The 17,836-nt window shown below is 37.6% G+C and overlaps 1 protein-coding gene across 6 annotated transcripts in view; it reads right to left on the reverse strand.

Annotated features, from left to right (window-relative positions):
• SH3KBP1 (SH3 domain containing kinase binding protein 1) overlaps nt 1-17,836 on the reverse strand; it is a 229,800-nt gene that overhangs the window by 74,439 nt on the left and 137,525 nt on the right. For all 6 annotated transcript variants that reach the window (XM_042788560.1, XM_042788563.1, XM_033010036.2 and 3 more), the window contains one exon: nt 14,733-14,929. In XM_042788560.1, coding sequence (XP_042644494.1) covers nt 14,733-14,929 — 197 coding nt within the window. The remainder of the gene's footprint in view (nt 1-14,732; nt 14,930-17,836) is intronic.

Raw genomic sequence — 17,836 nt, forward strand, 5'->3', positions numbered from 1 at the left:
TCCTTTCTATTTTGCATGGCCAAATCACAGCAATTTTAATTAAAACACACAAATAAAAAAGTTGCTGGTCCTGGCTCCTGAAGAAGATTGAAATCGTGACCTAAGTGCAAACTAAAAACTAAAACTGAGATGCAGATTTAAAAGAGTTTACTGCTCATCCTTTTTTAAAAATATTAACTTGGATAAGTAACTGATTAAAAGGCAGGAAACAAAAGGCAGGATTTCATCATGGTGACCACTGGAGTCCCATAGGGATCTAGGTCAAGGATCTTCTTTTCCACATGTTCACAGATGACCCAGAAAAAAGACAGAAATTCAGTTCAGAGGAAGTAAAATTAGACCTACGGAGGAAAAATGCTATCTTTAGACAGAAATTATGGGCTTTGAAACATGTAGCTGTTAATCTTTTGAAAAGGAATAAAGAGCAATGGAAAGCACTATCAAAACCCTGTATAGATCCATCCAACACCTAGATGATTGTGTGCCTCTGCTTCTCACACATAACCCACCTCAGCCCCTAAAGGAACTGGAAAAGACAAAAGGTCACCAAGAATTATCAAAACTATGGAACAGATTCCTTATCCTGGAAAAAAAGATACACACAGGTGATTTAACACAAGTCTATAAAACTCAGGAGGGGCATCGAGAAAGTAGTTAGGGAGGACCCATTCATTATCTCTTCCAGTAATAAAAATGAAGGGCTATCAGATTAAATTAGGAGGTACCACATTCAGAACAAACAAAGGGAGGTAACTTCTTCCCACAGCATGTGATCCAGCTGCGTGGAACTCTTTCACAGGAGTTACAGATCATAACATGTTACATGCAATGAAAACCTGACTACCCAATTTGATGAGGGAAAAAAATCCATTAGGGTTATTCAACACAAAGTTCAAAATGACTAGAGGCTGTGAAGACTCACTGCAGGCATTTCTCTGAATGTTTATCCTGTTCTCACCCTCCTCCCTAGATTTACAGTATTGATCGCCCAAGCACAACTCTGATCTGAGCTACAGATGTCTTCCAATTCCCTGGAAATCTCATTCTTCAACATATGGAAATGGAATACTGAATAAGGTACACTTTGCAAAGTAAATTTAAATGAAGCAAGGAGACATAAAACCAAAGTAATAACACAAGGGAAACTTCAAAGGATTAGTCCAACTTCTCTCTCACCCCCAAACATTATCAAACAAACTTTTAAATTCTTCAGTTAAAAAGAAAACAAAACAATAGGGAGAGCAAAGATATATGGAGAAAATAATTAGAAAAGTCTTCAAAATGATAAAGCAGTAACTCTTACAGGTTAATTTAAATCCTCTGGTTTGCAAGCCACTACAGAAATTTTCAGTGGAGAAAATGCTTTATGGCATGTACGTCTGAGCCATCTTTTGTAGTTCCCACAGAAGCAGAGAAACCCACAATGAGTCTAAAAGATTATAAAAAGCAAACACTTGATTGACAGTCAGCTAATGTAATGAGAAAGACAAATCCACAGTACAGAAATACACATTCACGTTTCCTGTTTAGACGTCTCAAACTTTTTCTGACCTGTAAGATGGACTACATCTACCACAACACTGTCAGTAAACAACTTACCAGCCTCCTGAATAAATTCAACTCTGTCAAGCAGTTTGGAAAGGCTTTGTTTCTGTCTCTGAGAAAGTGCTATAGATTTAAGATGTCTTCAGACACACAAGATTTCAATATTTCAGTGTATGAATAAACACTGGTCCCTCAGCGATAATATTGATGTTTATGCTGAGCTGTAACTGTTTATACTCTCCACAACCATGTAATTTATATTTTTGCATTAAAAGGAGAGTCTCAAACCTTCATAGTGGGGAAGACATCCAATTAGTGAGACTGTTTCACAGATTCCTAACTTTCCATTTACAACTACAAAACATTTCTTCAGCGATTTCAGAACTGCTTAAATGGAAAATTACTTTAGTTCTTGTTTCCAGCTGTTGAGCTCCATTAAGAAATGACCTGAGCCAGCACCAAATGTCCCATCCAGCTATCCATGCACTAAAACTACCAGGTGTTTAGCAGACCACCAGCAGTCTACAGACCACAGATGAAGAATATCTTCATTAGCGTTACACAAGTCAACAGAGAAATATGTACTATCTCAAATAGCGGTCAAAGGAGTGAGTAGGTAAAACATGCAATGCAAAATTTTTGCTTTAACTTCTTGGATGGAAAAGGGGGTAGGAACAAAAACATGAATGAATATGCACAGTGAAATGTCATTTTCATTAAAACTCTGGGTAGATTGGAGAGCAGAAGAGAGCACATTTTGCTTTTTACATCACTCTTCTCCACAGTTAAACCTGTTCTACCATCAGATGAGTTCAAGCTCTAAAGCTTTGTAACCTGGTATTTTGACAAGTTCTTAAAATTTCAAATTATGGGCAGGGAGGGGAGTGGGGAGGTTTTTTTCTACTAATATGCTTGATGTGCAGGAGAGAAACCTGTATGTCTTAAATCGTACACTTTATAACATTCACATTTCTGTAAAATTTGGAATCCTGCCAATTGATGCTGTCAGCCTGTCAATTTCAAAACATTAATGAACTAAAAATCTGCCTTTCTAAAAGGTTAATAGTGAGAATGTGAATGTAAGAGTTTAGATTAGGTAGCTGCTGCTGAAACAAATGGAGCAAGACATATTAGAATCACTGATGAGTAAAAACAGTTTAGCAAAAGAAATAAAAAAAAGGCAAATACAGAATTAAACCTACACAGCATGCTTCCAACTGCCTCATCTCAAAGCACTGAAAGCATGCACATCAAAATGAGCTGTATGACCAAGCTCATTTTCTTTCTTCCTCAAGCTGCAGACTTACAATGCTAGAATGTGCTTTTGTAATGAAAGGAAGTATTTTTTGGAGTAGGTAAGTCTTCTTTCTTTACTGCTTTACCTATTTTTCATTTTCCCCTTTCACAGACCGTGGCTCACACAAATGTAAGGGGTCATGTTCCCTTGCATCCCTCACCAGGAATTTTACCATTTGCAGGTTGTAACTCACAATTAATTTTTATCTCTGCTAGGAAGAATCCTTTAGTCAGTCTGCATGGAGTGAATGAAATTCCTTCCTACTCTCCCAGGAGAACCATGCCTGTCTAGATTGCAGCTGGTAACTAGCATGATCCAGATTGCACCATCCAGCTTAGAAACTGCTGTTATGAAACCTGCCTCTTTTACAAAAGTTAATGTACCTTACAACTGCTACACAGATCTCTACTTCCTTTTGCAGCAGTAAGGAAAGCAGTGCAGCTACTTTCATCTTTCAAAATAAAAAAAAATCTAGGAGAAATAGGAAAACAATAAGCATGGAATGGCTTTTCTTTAATACCTTCCTTTTTAAAGTGGCAGCAATTTTTCTTTGTTCTTTTGCAAAAGTTATGATGTTGACAACAAACTGCCAAGTAGCTTTTCAATTATATTTTCCAAATTTAATGATTAAAAAAGCCCTAAACTCATACTGTCATGCAGATAGTCCTAGACTTAGTGCTGGCAGACAAATATTTCTTCCATTTTGGCATTATATTTCCTTTTTTTCTTCTCAGATTACCTTTAATTTTTTTTGTGGTTTTGTTTTCCCCACCTTGCATCACTGAAATCAGGACAGAAGGTACAAAGGAAAACAGGGAGATATCTTTATTTTAAAATCCTACAGGATAAACTGAGGCAAAATGCATTAGCTTTTTTTTTTTTTTTTTTTTTCCCCCCATCCAGTTCTTTTTCAACGGGCTGGAACTTCATCTCTTTTCCTTTGCATGAAGCTCTGAAACTTGAAACACAAATGGAAAATGACTAATATCATGTGGTTTAACTTTTCCTTTCTGCAAGTGCTTTAGGTACAGAGACTGCTGGAGAATAAACTGTCAGCTGTACATATGGCGGCAAGTAGCCCAGCACCCAGAAGGAAGCAAGCACCACCAGCCCACACTTGGCTACCTGTTGCTGTTGCATCAGGACTTCCTTCCCATGAGCTGAGTCCTCTCTTACCCCCCTCCTTCGTTTTTATTAGAAAGCTTTTACAAAGCACTTAGTCAACTAAATGCTCATGCCCATAGTATTTAAGAACTATTTTAGAAACACAAAATGCCACTGGTCTCCTATAGAAACACATGCAACAAGGAGTTAAAAAGGCATTTTAGAAACTGGCCTACTGACTTTTTATCTCACTGAGTGCCTGGCTCGTCTATGATCCTTTTGCAGTACTCCTCTCCTCCTTCCTCTTTTCTTAAGACAGAAAAAAGGAAAGACACATGGCATATTTTAAGAGAAAAAGCAACTCAGAAAACTTGTAGCTTCATTCCTGCACACAGCTTACTGACTTGATCTGTGAAAAGCCAAAGTTGAGATAAATTTACATTTTTCTACTAAAAGTCCTCAAAGTATCTGCAAATCATTAAACAGTTTACTTGGTATCTCTCCATCCAGCTTTCTATAAAATTTTACAAGCATCAGTTGACTCCAGTTTTCCTTGCCGTTTCTTGAGGGAAAGGATAATTTCCATTTAGATTTTATTATCCCAATATCATTTTCTCAAAAAATCATTCATATCAGTTTTCCTCATTTGTACAAAAGACTCCAAATGTCACCTCATTCAGAAGAGGAATTAGTAAAGCTCCTCCTCCTTTTTCTGCACAAAAGAAGAAGTGTAGATTTATTAGTGCATTTGGGAAGGGAAAATAATAAGGGGGTGTGCGTGAATTTTTGTTTACTGAACAAACATTTGAAAGAGCAACACAACCCAAAGACTGTGCAACTAGTCTTGTCTAACTGTAAAGTTATATTATTCTTTAGAGTAAGAAAAATGAAACCAAATCATATAGAAATAAAAAACATCTGTGCAAGTTTAATGGCCAAACAGTCTGAGAGGAAAAAAATGTAAGCTAAACAGAGCCAGGACAGAATACGTTTTCACACAAAAGTAACTCCCCATTCTAATACGGTCCTCTATAGCAGAAATGGACTTCAGGATCCCCAGCACTCTTTTTCCTTCTTTTCTTTTTACCTACCCGGCATCTACAAAGCGTACAGAAGAATCAAAGAACCCTGCAGTTGAATCCTGTGCTCTGCTGAATATATACTACGATACAGTTTTAAACAGCCACAGCAAACAAAACCCAACTAATTGTAAAAGAAATACCTCCTCTCCCATTGTGAAGCCAAGCTGCCTTTCAGCAGCTCAAAGTGTCCAAGAGCAGCCCTGGAGTCCTGCCCCTTCCTTGCATGAGCTCAGCTCAGCGAGCGCAGGAGCCCAGCCCTGACACTGACTCACGCTCCGGGCCATCCCGGGGAAACAAAGGTTCCACTTGTTTATTTCACAGGAAATCTGGAGCTTTTCCTACCTCTGCTCACTCACAGTGAGAAGTTTCCCCTCCTTTCCCAAGCCAGCCTAGTCTCCCCTGGCTTCTTGAGACCGACAGCTAGGAAAGGCAATGGGAGTGAGGACGTACTGACTTTCTGTGAACAGCCTGGCCTGAAAGTCTTGCAAATAACTCTACAGGAAAAAGAGCTTATAACAAATTCTGAATTTATTGGTCTCTCTATCAAAAAAAAAAAAAAAAAAAAAAAAGAAGCTGAAATTTCATGTCATTTATGCCTTTGTTTTGGCTTTTGATTTTTAAAGGAAGATGATGGAGAAATTGAAACATCATTAAGATGATGTTCTGTTCTATGAAAATCTTACAAGTTCTTAATACTGCCTCCTCACAACCATTCAACTTTAAAATGACTGAAAAACAGCAGGGGAGGGAAACACACAATGGGCTTCTCAGATAATTTGGAAGAAATGAAATATTTATATTTAAGCAAGCCACAAGATATACACTCTCGCTTCCAATTGACCTTATATCCTATTCAGACACACAAACATGTCTACTTTGGACATACTTGTGCACACTCAACACATTCCCTACACACATACAGCCCTTTCTCTACAGAGACATTCTCATGGGAGTGCCAACACAATTATGAGACAAGAAAAAAAGCTTCTGAACTCATACGTTAAAAGGATTTTTAAAAGTTTCTCTGCAGTTTTGAGAAGCAGCATAAGGAAGGACATGATAAACTTCGAAAGTATATAGATTTTAAGGGGATGAACAATAAATTGTTCAAGATGGTTCCTACAAAAAAGAACAAGAAAAAGCTTAATTTGCAGAGCCAGGATATGACAATATATTTTCTGCTACAACAGTGAAATACGAGAACATAGGGAGGATACACAGATTTCTTTGTTGGATGCTTTTTGAAAAAACAGCTATCCCCTGGGACTATTTATATACATTTGGTCCTAATCCAGTCCACTGGCTTGGATTAGATGATCTCTGAGGTCCCCTTTGGCCCTATACTGAAAGCAAATCACAACTGATCTGAGTAGGACTTCAAGTACAAATCTCCAGAAAAAGCATCAGGATATTTTAAAGGATGGAAACAAGCAAGAGATGATGGCTCACAGAAAAGGCAACATCTCTTGCAGCAGCACTCTCTGTGCCTGTACCATGCTGCAAAACAGGTTCAGGAGTGATTCAGAGCAAAATCTGAAGGCCTAGTCAGACAGGAACCTTCTTCCTGAAGATTTCTCCTTTACAATCAGAAATTATTTTAAAGTTATGCTCCAGTATATCACTATCAGTTCCAGAAAACACATGATTATTGGTATTCATTTTAAGAGAGAATAATAATCTGTAACACATTTATAATTTATACAATTTATGAGTATATAAATATATAAATACTACAATCAGGCATGACTTTTTTAAAAATAATCCTTTATTATCGAAATTGTAAAAATTCGGAAAAAATCCACAAACTAATGAAGCTAAATAGACAGCAAAAGATAAATGTATAAATTTTACTCTTGGTAATTTACAGGTTATATACAATTTGGTTTACATTCATTAATCTTTTTAATATCTCAGCAGGCATGAAAGTTATTTATGTAATTTCCAAGGTCAGATGGGTTATGTTATTTTTTTTTTGCATAATAGTGTTCTTTTAACTTTCAAAGTTCATGTGTGCTAAGGATATCAATTGTCACCTCATTAGAATATTTATAATATTTTCAAAGTTTAAAAAACTTAACTCAGATGTAGCAATTAAAATCAAAGTTACATTATCTGATAGAATCCAAGTGGGGTAAGAAAAAAAATTCATTTCACTTAGAAACACTAAGACAAAGTTTATAGAATTGTTAATTCCTAAAGTCTTGAATACACTAATTTAAATCTTTTTATATCAATTTATAACAATTAGATTTCAATTAGGTAGACTTTACTGCTATTGTTAGACATACTATACTATAATTATTCATGAACTAGTTTTCTCAAAGCTCATCAGACAGCAAAAATTCTAGTTTGCATGTCAATACTGTTACTTTCTGAAGCATTTTCTCCACAATGAAGTTGAAACATGAGACAAATCTTTCCTATAAATTCAGTTTATGTCTCCATCAAGTATCTCTAGAACTCAGGAAATCAGCTTTATTTTAAACTATTAAAGCACTGCATCTTGGGGTTTTAAACAATTAAAATGTTTGTGGGGGGTGTAAGGCTTGGTAATTGTACAGACTCAACTGAAATTCAGAGATTTACTCTGATTAGCAAACTACCGGTCATCAGCTGATCCATAGCAACTTACAACATATACGCTTTTATTATGAAACACAATAGCATTAGCTTAAACCTACACATCCTGTTTTTCAGACAGAAGCATCCTAAGATTTCCTAATCAAAACCATGACTGAAAAATCAGGAGTACTCCCTTCCAGGGAGCACTCCTCCAAGAGAACTCATTCTGGCAGAAGCCCAGTGTTCTCCCTGGGAGAACAGACCAATTTTCCACATTAATTTTAGGAGTAATTCCTGGTACTATCAATACTTCTTACGCTACTCTGCTTCTATTTTTAGTTGTTCTTCAAGTAGATCAAGTCAGGGACAGAAGTTGAAAATGGTTTTCATGCATGTGCTTGCTTGGTGTGTTTCTTTCACACAGACAAATCTTTTCTGAATAAAGACTAATAACACATGTAAAGTCTTGTGGCACAGACAACTATCTTGCCTTTATTTAGAGTCCAACAGCTGCTTTATTAACAACAAAAGCCTTAAAAAGTCACAAGCAGCACAAACCATTGTGGAGGTAACCTCCACCAAAAATTTCTAGTGCAGACTGGTGTGAAAGCTGAACCATGTCACCAATACTTGGACAACTCTCTTCAGGCAGCTTGAACATTTTACAAACCAAAGTGATAAAACACAACAGCACAAATATCTAATGGGATAGCAGGGAAGGGCAGGAAGTGTACAGGAGATCAGGAGTCACTCTTCACTCATGTAGCACAGTTCAGTGACTCAGCAGAGACTCATTGCCAGTCAAGGTTATCGAATTTGTTCCTCTCTTTAAACTTAATTTTCCATTTCCCGCTCTACTTCCTTGGCAACAGGTCCTGCTTTGAGCCAGCCTCCCCAACAGGGGCACGCTGCTTTTTGACTGTCCCTCTTTTTACAAGCCAGCTGTATTTTCTCTGCCCTTCCCTCTTACTGCTGTGAATTAGTTACTCCAAGAAGGGTAATAATATGCTAAAGAACTTATTTATAATGTCCACAGTGCCCCATGAACATCAGCCACCATTTGCAAACGTGTGCAATTTTTTTGTGTAATGAAAGAAACATAAATCCTGTTTCCACACTGAACTCAAGGAATGGAAAGTTACACCAGCGAAGGAGCAAGCGCCCAGCTGCAGGCAGCCTGGATCTCAGGACAAATGCAGAAGCGGTCAGGGTCCTACCCCCCCTGTAGCTTTCCTCACAAGACGGCACTAGAATAAAGGGTAAGGGCAGGGATGCCAGACTATGCCAGACAGCAACTTGAAAGCAAAACACAAATGCTGCTTAAACAGCTGAGTGCTTCCTCTTGTTTCTACAGGGTTTGACACGCTGCTGATGCTTGCTGCGGCCACTGCCATCACTGATGGCTGTCTCCAAATAAAAGAACGCCAGAAACCTGTGCTTTCAAGTGCAAAGTGCTACACACACTTGATACTCACATCACATGCTCTCTGCTTTAGCAGGCATTTTTAACAGTGTTTGTATTCAGTACCAGGTGGTTTTGCTCACATCTAGTTTTTCATTATTTCAGTATTTTGAACACTGGCTTCAACATTTCTGTTAGGGGAGCAAGCACCTCTAAAGGTATCAGAGGAAAAGGTAAGTGGCAGCCAGCTGTGCGGTATGGAGGCAAGTGCCGACCGATGGGTGCAGCACCCGCAGCCGTGGGGGCAGCCAGGTAGCATGGCCAGATCTTGGGCACATCATTAGCTGGTTTAAAAATGCCAGGGGGAGCCTCCAACTGGCATCTCTTGAAGATTTCTTTTTAAACGACAACTGAAAATTAGGGGGGGAAATGTTTTCTAAGAGCAACCAGGCAGATACTGACAGAACAGGTGTGGCAAAGATGCCACTGTCAGCCCAACGTTCCCCACAGTTTCTGGGTCCCTGGTTCTCCGTCTCAAAATAGAAACTCAGACCTTGCAAGCACTCAGTCTGAGAGTTTACAAATATCTATCTTATTACAAAGGACAGGTAGACTTAATAATTGGCATGAGCTTCTGGCCCTTATAGCTCCTGTGTCTATTTCTATTATTGCTTCTCCATTTCTCCTCTCCCAAACATACCAAATATATACAGAAATAAAAATTCCTGTATAAACTCAGTGTTTTGCAGTGAGAAGGATCCCTAAACACCAGTTGAACTAAACTTTGCAAGTTGCTGGATCTAGAGCCATGACAGCCTCCCCCTTTATATTAAACCATTACAGTGGCTGCAATGTTCCCCAGTTTGATGGTTGAGTATATAATTTACATTAAGTTCTGGCAAACACTAATGTGACCTCATCAAAGGCTGTTAATGAAATCTAGCTTTGCTCAAATTCACCACTGCTAGCCAAATATGAAAGTCTTGCCTGAAGAAAACCACAAAAGTATCTCAAACAGAAAATGTAAAAAATACTCTCAATAGTTTCTTCTAAAGGGCAGTTTTCAGAAATATAAAAATGGCCTTTTAAGACTTTTTATTTTATATTCACCTATTATAGCCTTTAGCATTTCCAGCGAAGCCTCAATTCACAGACCAACCCGCTACAGTTAACTCAGACTAAGGAATGTATTGGTTGAATTAATTTTCCTATACTTTTAGAGGCTTATTTTTAGATATAGGAGAGGAAAAAGCGATAGCTTGTTAGAACAACGGAAGCACATGTAGATCATATTGGAAGGAAGTCCAACCTAGAAAGAGAAGTTTTAGATAAGCTACTACAAAATGAAAAAGGGAAAAAGAAATAAGCATAAACACCTTTTTAAATGTCATGAAGCTGCACAAGCAGAAGGACATGTGAAATGGGCATTTTTATTTGACCATAAAATTTGTGCTACTTAAAAGTGTTAAACTGAATTTTCTCAGGAGACATAACATGCCTATATGCATACTGTATTTCTTCTAAAAATTCATCTATCAGCAAGCTGTGTCTTCAGTCACATGCAGCATTGTAAATTAGTTCACTTACACCTGTCATTAATGGAAATTTGACAGTGCAAACACTCAAGAATCTGATTCTACTTATACATGGCCAGTGGTTGAGTCATCAACGCAAAAAGGAAAAGAACTACAAAGCATAAGCATTTGATTATTTTTTTTTTTAAAAAAGCACTGCTCTGATGGCACTGCTCAAATTAAACTCCCACAACCACATAATTAATTTCCCTAGAATAATCTGCTTCTGCGATTTTTAGAAAAAAGAACAGCAAAGCAATGAATTTTGCACACCAATAATACGAATGGGGTTTCACACAATTCCTCAGTTTTGCCTTTAGTTAGAGAGTCTGTTGATCACCTTAAAAGACAAGGGCCACTATATCCTCCATTGTTACCACTAGGGTAACACTTGGAGCACATCAAACTGCCTGGTGATTTGCAGGAGAGCCTAATGGCATCTGCTTCTGCTCCACTGGCAGCAATCCTTCTTGCCCTCATACTACTGCCAATATTTGTGTAAAAGCCTTAACACCCCAATTGTTCATATAACCTCTGTGTGAAATACAATCTAAACATATGATTCATAAAATTGAAAACACATTAGAACACAAAGCGATAATGCCAAAAAAATGAGACCCTGTTGATTCTTCCATAAATGGGACTGACATTTTCCACGGGGATTATTTTGTTATAAATAATCCCACATTATAAAATTCTTACAGTTATTTATTGATGCTTTAAGGAAAATCAGTAGTTGTTAGGAAATATTTTAAATCAAAAAGGTAACAGTACCACTACCGTAGTATATACACTGTTTCATCAATAATTGTATTAAGAAGAAGCAACAGAAGGAGTTTTATGGTCTCCAAACTAAAGAAAGAATTAAAAAGGAGGAGGAGTTGAGGAAAGCATTGTTTCTGCCTCTTCAAAAGATTCCAAGTTATTGAAAAACTGAGTCTACTTGCAAATGAGCAAGGCACATACCAGGGCAAAGATCCCTTTAAAAATTACATTGCTAGAGAAAAATTTGTACTGATTTGGTATTCTGCATCGTACATTGCAACTCTTTTGATCCAGTATGCAGAGCTCTCAAGCTAAATATGACCTTGCTTGGAATAGCAAACTTAATGAGGTATTCTCTTGCTCTCAGACAACACTAAATGGCAAAGAACATGGCAATGATGAGGGAGGAATTTCTCGCAGCCAGGAGAGAAGTACTTGGGAGGTTAATGTTTTGCAGTTGTAACCGAATGTTGTGTGAGTGAACCACATTTTGGTGCTAACAGCAGGCAAAGACCACAGTGCTGAAGCCTCTGAATGTCATGGCTCAAAGGTTAACCATCCTGACCGAAGACAGCAAAAGAGCAAGGACAGCAAAGAACTGTTGCTTTTAGTTATCTATGCACTTGAAACACAAATAATGGATTGTGTTTACAAAAATGAAGCCATTATTTTCCATTAACCGTACCAACTTTAGGACAAATCTGAAGACATAGGAAGGAAGGTCTGTGGGTAGGATGGAAAATTTTAGAAATTTTCTGAAAATTCTATATTTAATTTTTAGCTGGCTAACAAACCTATTGACTTATGCTGCACAAATAATTGTTCTTTGTGAAAAACAAAGGTAAAACTTCTCATTATTATAAAGTAGAGTAAGATTTCCTTTCAGGGAATGAAAACTACTTCATAAGCACTTCTCAAATACTTCACATTAAAACAAGGGACTCCAGAGTTCAAGGCATACGTAATTTATTTTAATTAGTTCCCATTTACAATCACTACTGTAGATATCGCTACAATTATAGTAAACTGCAGACACAAGAAATCCTTCATGTGACATTAACAGGGCCTTATTATTTGTAAATTCTAATCTGCCTATTTCGGACTTGGAAGAACTGAATTTTGTGCAATACTTGCATTCTGGTCAGTACCTACATATGCATCACCCTTACAAGTGGATGCTTATGTTACACACCAATTAGAAATACTATTATAATGTAAATGATAACAGTGTGCTTATCTTAGGTCATTTTTTTCCTGCACCATGTATTTCCTTTACATACGAGGGAGATGAATAATTTAAAACTCACCTCTTGTAGGACTGAGTTATTAACGTACACATTTCTTGATGCCACAGGACTTTTTATGTGATGAGTTCAATGAAAAAAAGGTTTAAGTACAGCCATGCATGAGTTTAAGTCTGCCTGCTATCAGGTGCTTCCTATATGCAAAGCAATTTTGCTTACATGAGACTTGTAAGGAAAGACTTGTAAGCACAAGGTTGCAGGCAGCTATCAAATTATAAAAACAAGCATCCTCCAAAATGGGGTTAAAAAAAAAAAAAAAAAAAAAAAACGAAAAAGAAAGACATCTTTTATTAACCAAGTCCATGTTCTAGTAAAATTCTTTTTCAGTTTACTTACAAAGCTTTCATAAATCCCAATTGCACTTTAAATGCTAGCAGGTTGTCACGGTCATAAATAAACCATGTTGCAGAAATACACCATGATGGCCCCATGCAAAGCTCACTTCACTGCTCTCTCTACCCCACCCCCTGAATCTGGCAGGAGGGAGGATCATGAGCTAGCACACAGTGAACACCACCAGGTCTGCCCTGTCCCTGTCTTGTGTCCTGTGGGGGGCTTTTTTGATGAGGTGCCATTGGAAAACAGTTCAGCTGCTCCTGGCCTTGCAGGTTAACAAAGTGCTACACGTGAGTTAACAAGCCCACCCAGAAACAGAAGGCAAGGGGGGTACCGTGCAGGTTTAGAAGTCAACAAAGGTCAAGGAGTAATACAATCTAGGTTTTTCCTTTACTTAGATTATCCCAGCTCTTCACTACACTCCTTATACAGAATGCAAATTGCAGTCTCCTGTAATATATTAACCAAATTTCCCTCAGCATAACTACTTAAGAAATTTCCACTGTGACTCTGCAGGATCTCCCCTTCTCCTGTACCACTGTAACTCAGGGCAGATGTAGGGGTAGGTGCTGTGCTATAAACAAGGTTACTGAAATGATCGAGGTTAAAAAATAAAAGCTTTGTGGGCCAAAATATATAATTCCTGTAGTGCATGGTTCTACAGAAAACTGGACAAGCACAACTCAAAATGTGAGAAGCTGCTGCACCAAGGAACCAGCGTGGCTCTCCAGGAGCTTCTTAAAATCATCATGGAGCCAAAGAAAATGCGTCACAAAACTATGTCCATAGCAGAACTCCAGGATGTGGAAACCTCCTAGCACTTCTTGGCACATCAGTAAACGTATGCAAATCTAACTGTTCACTTATAGGAAGGTTTTCACCGATTTTTCTTTAGTTGTTACTCTATTAGGGAACAGTGCACTTTTTTGTTTGTTTCCCTAATGAATATACCTTAGATTGAAGAACCTTTTTTTTTTTTCCTAAAAAAAAAAAAAAAAAATCACATAAAAAAATTCCCTCCTCCAGTTTATTAGAAATATCTCGTTTTGCTTTCTAGCCTCTCTATTTCTAATTCACTTAGTGGTAGTTTTGGAGGCTTTGGAACAAAGAGTGCTCTATAAAAAGACAGTCTGTTTCAATTTGTCAGAAAATAAATTTTTTTCCCCAAATGTTGATCTCAGGACTTTCTTTTTATGCCATGTAGAACAAATGCATTAAAAAATATGCTTTCTCTTTTACTCATCCCTTTAAACAAAGCTACGTGATTTCTGAAATCATCCTTTAAATCAACAAATCCAGTACTAAATTGAGATATTTAGGTATTTGCCCAAGTGTCCTTTTTTTTTTTTAAGCAAATGGATGGCACAGTGACAGTATCTCCCTCTTAAGTTTATATAAGAATTAGCAATTTTTTTTTTACCATAATGTGAATAACTGAAAGCCCAAAAGTCCTCTCCAGTCTTGTTCTCTAAAGTAATAGTTTCTTAGGAAAAAAAAAAAAAAAAAAAAAAAACAACAAAGCCAATTAAACAGATGGAGGTACAAACAGGGAGGTAAATCTCTAAGCAAAGTTCTTGCAGGCAGCTAACCTCACTGGAATTCACTTCCTGGTGCATGGCAAAATAAAAGCAGAATCTTGTCCACAGAAATATTAGGAAGTAATGACCATAAAGATTCAAGTTTTGGCAAGTAACAGAATTTAGAACTTTTGGATGAAAACTTCTTTACAACACCAAGAGAGAATTAAGAAATAACACGTACCTTATCTACTGGGAGAAAGTCATTTTCAACTTCTATTGACCTTGGTCGTAGCTTTATAGGTTTGTCTTTGAAGATATCTCCAAAGCCAACACCCTTGACCTTTTTGGGTTGGATTGTCGTGCCTCCGTTGGCTCCTTCCGATTTTGTGCTGCAAGAGTCACCACCATCGCTCTCAGAGCCTGTAGCATCTTTTAGGCCTGTGAAATGGAGGGATGAAAGAAGAAATCTTAGGTGTGAAGCTCACTATTTTCAGAACAGATTGTGACTGCAGAATGATCCCTCCCATCATTCTCTAAAGGAAAACAAATGCACAAGAAACAGGTAGAGAAGATGCTCTCTGTGCCATGCGCTCATTTTTGAGTTTTAAAAATCACTTTATTTCATCATATTGGTGTACCAGTTAGAACTTACACCAATCCAAAAAACATGCATACTTCATCTTCATGAATGAAGATGGCCATTCCTTGAGTATCAAGAAAATCCTTCTTCCTCAGACAGAAATTATTTTGAAGAAAACTCAATAAATGAAAGAGTTAAATTCAGTTGTTGGGCAGCTATTGTATAAAGCCACTTAAAGCTAATAAGCAGTCAGACCAGGCGCGTTGTACCTTAAATCTGTGTGACTCATATCAAGCCAATTATGCAATTAGTATCTAAAGCTACATTACCTAACTGGGAAATATAAAGCTGAAAGCTGTTCAAACAAATTTGCAATCAAATAAGCTGCATAATATGTTCCCTGCTGAAAATTAAATCACTCTGCAGCATAGACAGCCTCATAAGAAAAGCACCCATGCACACTATCCTCTAGGAACATAATAAATCAAAACTGACATTCTGATTTGCATTACTTCTCTCAGTGAATAGGAAAATCTATCTGCACTTATCTGAAAATATCTGCTGTTTGAATAGCAGAGACCACAGATGCAATATGGTGATGCTTCAGCCACTTTACAGAATGACGCAGAATCAGGCCAAACAGTCACTGGCAGCAAAAGCAACCCAATGAAGCTTCCTCCAATCAAAACAGTCCCTCAGATCATTTAAATCATCCTTTCTACATTACCGATTGACTTAACTATGTTTCCAGGAAAACCACAGCAATTGCTGCTACTACAGCACTAATTCTACCTAATATTAACAAGCTCAGATCCTTACATTCCACTCACAAGCATTCGTGGTGCTACAGACATGGACCTTACCAGTCAAAGAAAGAAAAAACTCAAGTAAGATTATGTTCTTAATTATTTTTATATCTAGGTCCACAAAGTGATTGCAATGGATTTTCATCATAAGGAGCTACCAGCACAGAAGAAACATTCTTCTTTAAAATCTAGACATCTGAAGTCAAGTAGAGATTATATAGAAATCTCTTTCCCTCTTCCTTTTGATAAGCAAGTAATGTTACCCCAAAATTATCTGTATTTCTGCTGGAAGGAAAGAAATGGCACTAAGATCGGTCAAAGTCTACTGGATCTCTATAAAAGGGCTGCAAGTTGCGTAGCATGTGGAATTTTTAAAAAATCTTCATCATGCCCCGGTTTCTACAATTCTCTGATGTGTATAAGCAACAGAAACAGAATGAAGCAGTGTTCCTGAGCAGAAAACATCTGAATATCATTTCCAGCCTACAGTATAACAACCCTTCAAAACAAAACAGAGGAATTACCTGAAGAAAAACGGTATTTTTATTCAATGAAAATCTTTATGAATAAATTTTTTAACATTAACAGTTGAATCCTTTGCTTTTGCCACCTCAAGTGATGCATTTGGTTTCAACAGTCTCCATCCAACAACTTTCTGCCATGCTGGTGAGCAGCAACTTATTTTGGGGGGAACTTCTTGTCTTGCTGGTAATTCACTGTTTACCAACATGACTATCCTGTAAAACATAGCATCTTTTTCAAGGGCTACTTCAAGCTTCTCCAATGAACCAGAAAAAACAGTGCCAGTCCTGAGGCCTACAGGCACAATTTCACGATTCAGGATGCAAGGGGCTCATCTGTTAAATTGGTTTCAACACCAGGGTGCTGCAAGGAAATTAAATCAGGAATTATGTGTCAGGCCAGGATTTTTAGCAGAACTGTTAAGCAGAAAAGTCATCATATGCAGCTCTGAGATTTTCTGTATCTGAAACATGAAAGGAGTATAAATGTGGAATTACAGAAAGATCCCAATTAGAAAGAAACAAAAAGTCTAAAGACTACACAAAATGTTTAGGCCCTCTGGCATCCTGAGCGGCTGCTACAACTACCTGTTGAACATAAATAACTTCTTTGTTTCTTTGAGTGTTCAATTTAGATGGCACTGAAGAAGTTATTTGTTCCATAAGCCGTGCAGCATTGGAATTCAAAAAAATATGAAATAATAATATTACAATTCTTGTCTTAAATATGCAGGGATCTTGATGTCTTTACTTGGACCAAGAAGGGCCTGGGGGAAAAACTTCAAATCTGGTTTCACTTGTTTATTATGGTAACTAGAACAGGAGTATTCCTGCCATCAGTAAAGTAAATTTTGTGCACTGCTCCTCTTCCAGAGCTCATGAAAGCAATAACCAGGGAATTCAAGCATTCACTGCGATCCTGCCCTGTGCTGTGGTTGGCGGGAAGGGAGTGGTTATCTGTAGTAGATCCATTCCACAATGCAGAGGCACTCAAAGATGCAAGGGTAAATTAGTTAAGCCATAGAAGTATCAATCTCTTCAGGCAACATGGCAAAGTCACTGCCTCTTTCTTATTCCTACACCTTGTTGTGCCTTGGGCAGTAACAGAAGCAGCTGTAAATTCTACTAGCTAGACCTTCCCCAGCTTTGCAAAATATCAGTCACTGGGGACCTGGCTGAGACAGAGGCTAGAACCAACTTCACTACTTCTAAATGCAAAGAGAATGGTCACCAATTGATTATATTGAGTTACAAATATTTCTGAGTGTAAAACATCCACAACTCAAAAAACTCAAACAAATCACAGTGAATATTGTCTCTCTGATGAACAAGCGATCTTCTTGATATGGGATGGCAGAATTAGTGTCTGGCAACGGTTCCTTCTTTCATCATTGCCAAAATCTCCTCAAAATACTCTGTGATGGAGGGACGGAGCAGT

This window comes from Tyto alba, unplaced genomic scaffold (genome assembly GCF_018691265.1).
Source record: "Tyto alba isolate M040663 unplaced genomic scaffold, T.alba_DEE_v4.0 Super-Scaffold_14, whole genome shotgun sequence".
NCBI classification, from domain to species: domain Eukaryota; kingdom Metazoa; phylum Chordata; class Aves; order Strigiformes; family Tytonidae; genus Tyto; species Tyto alba.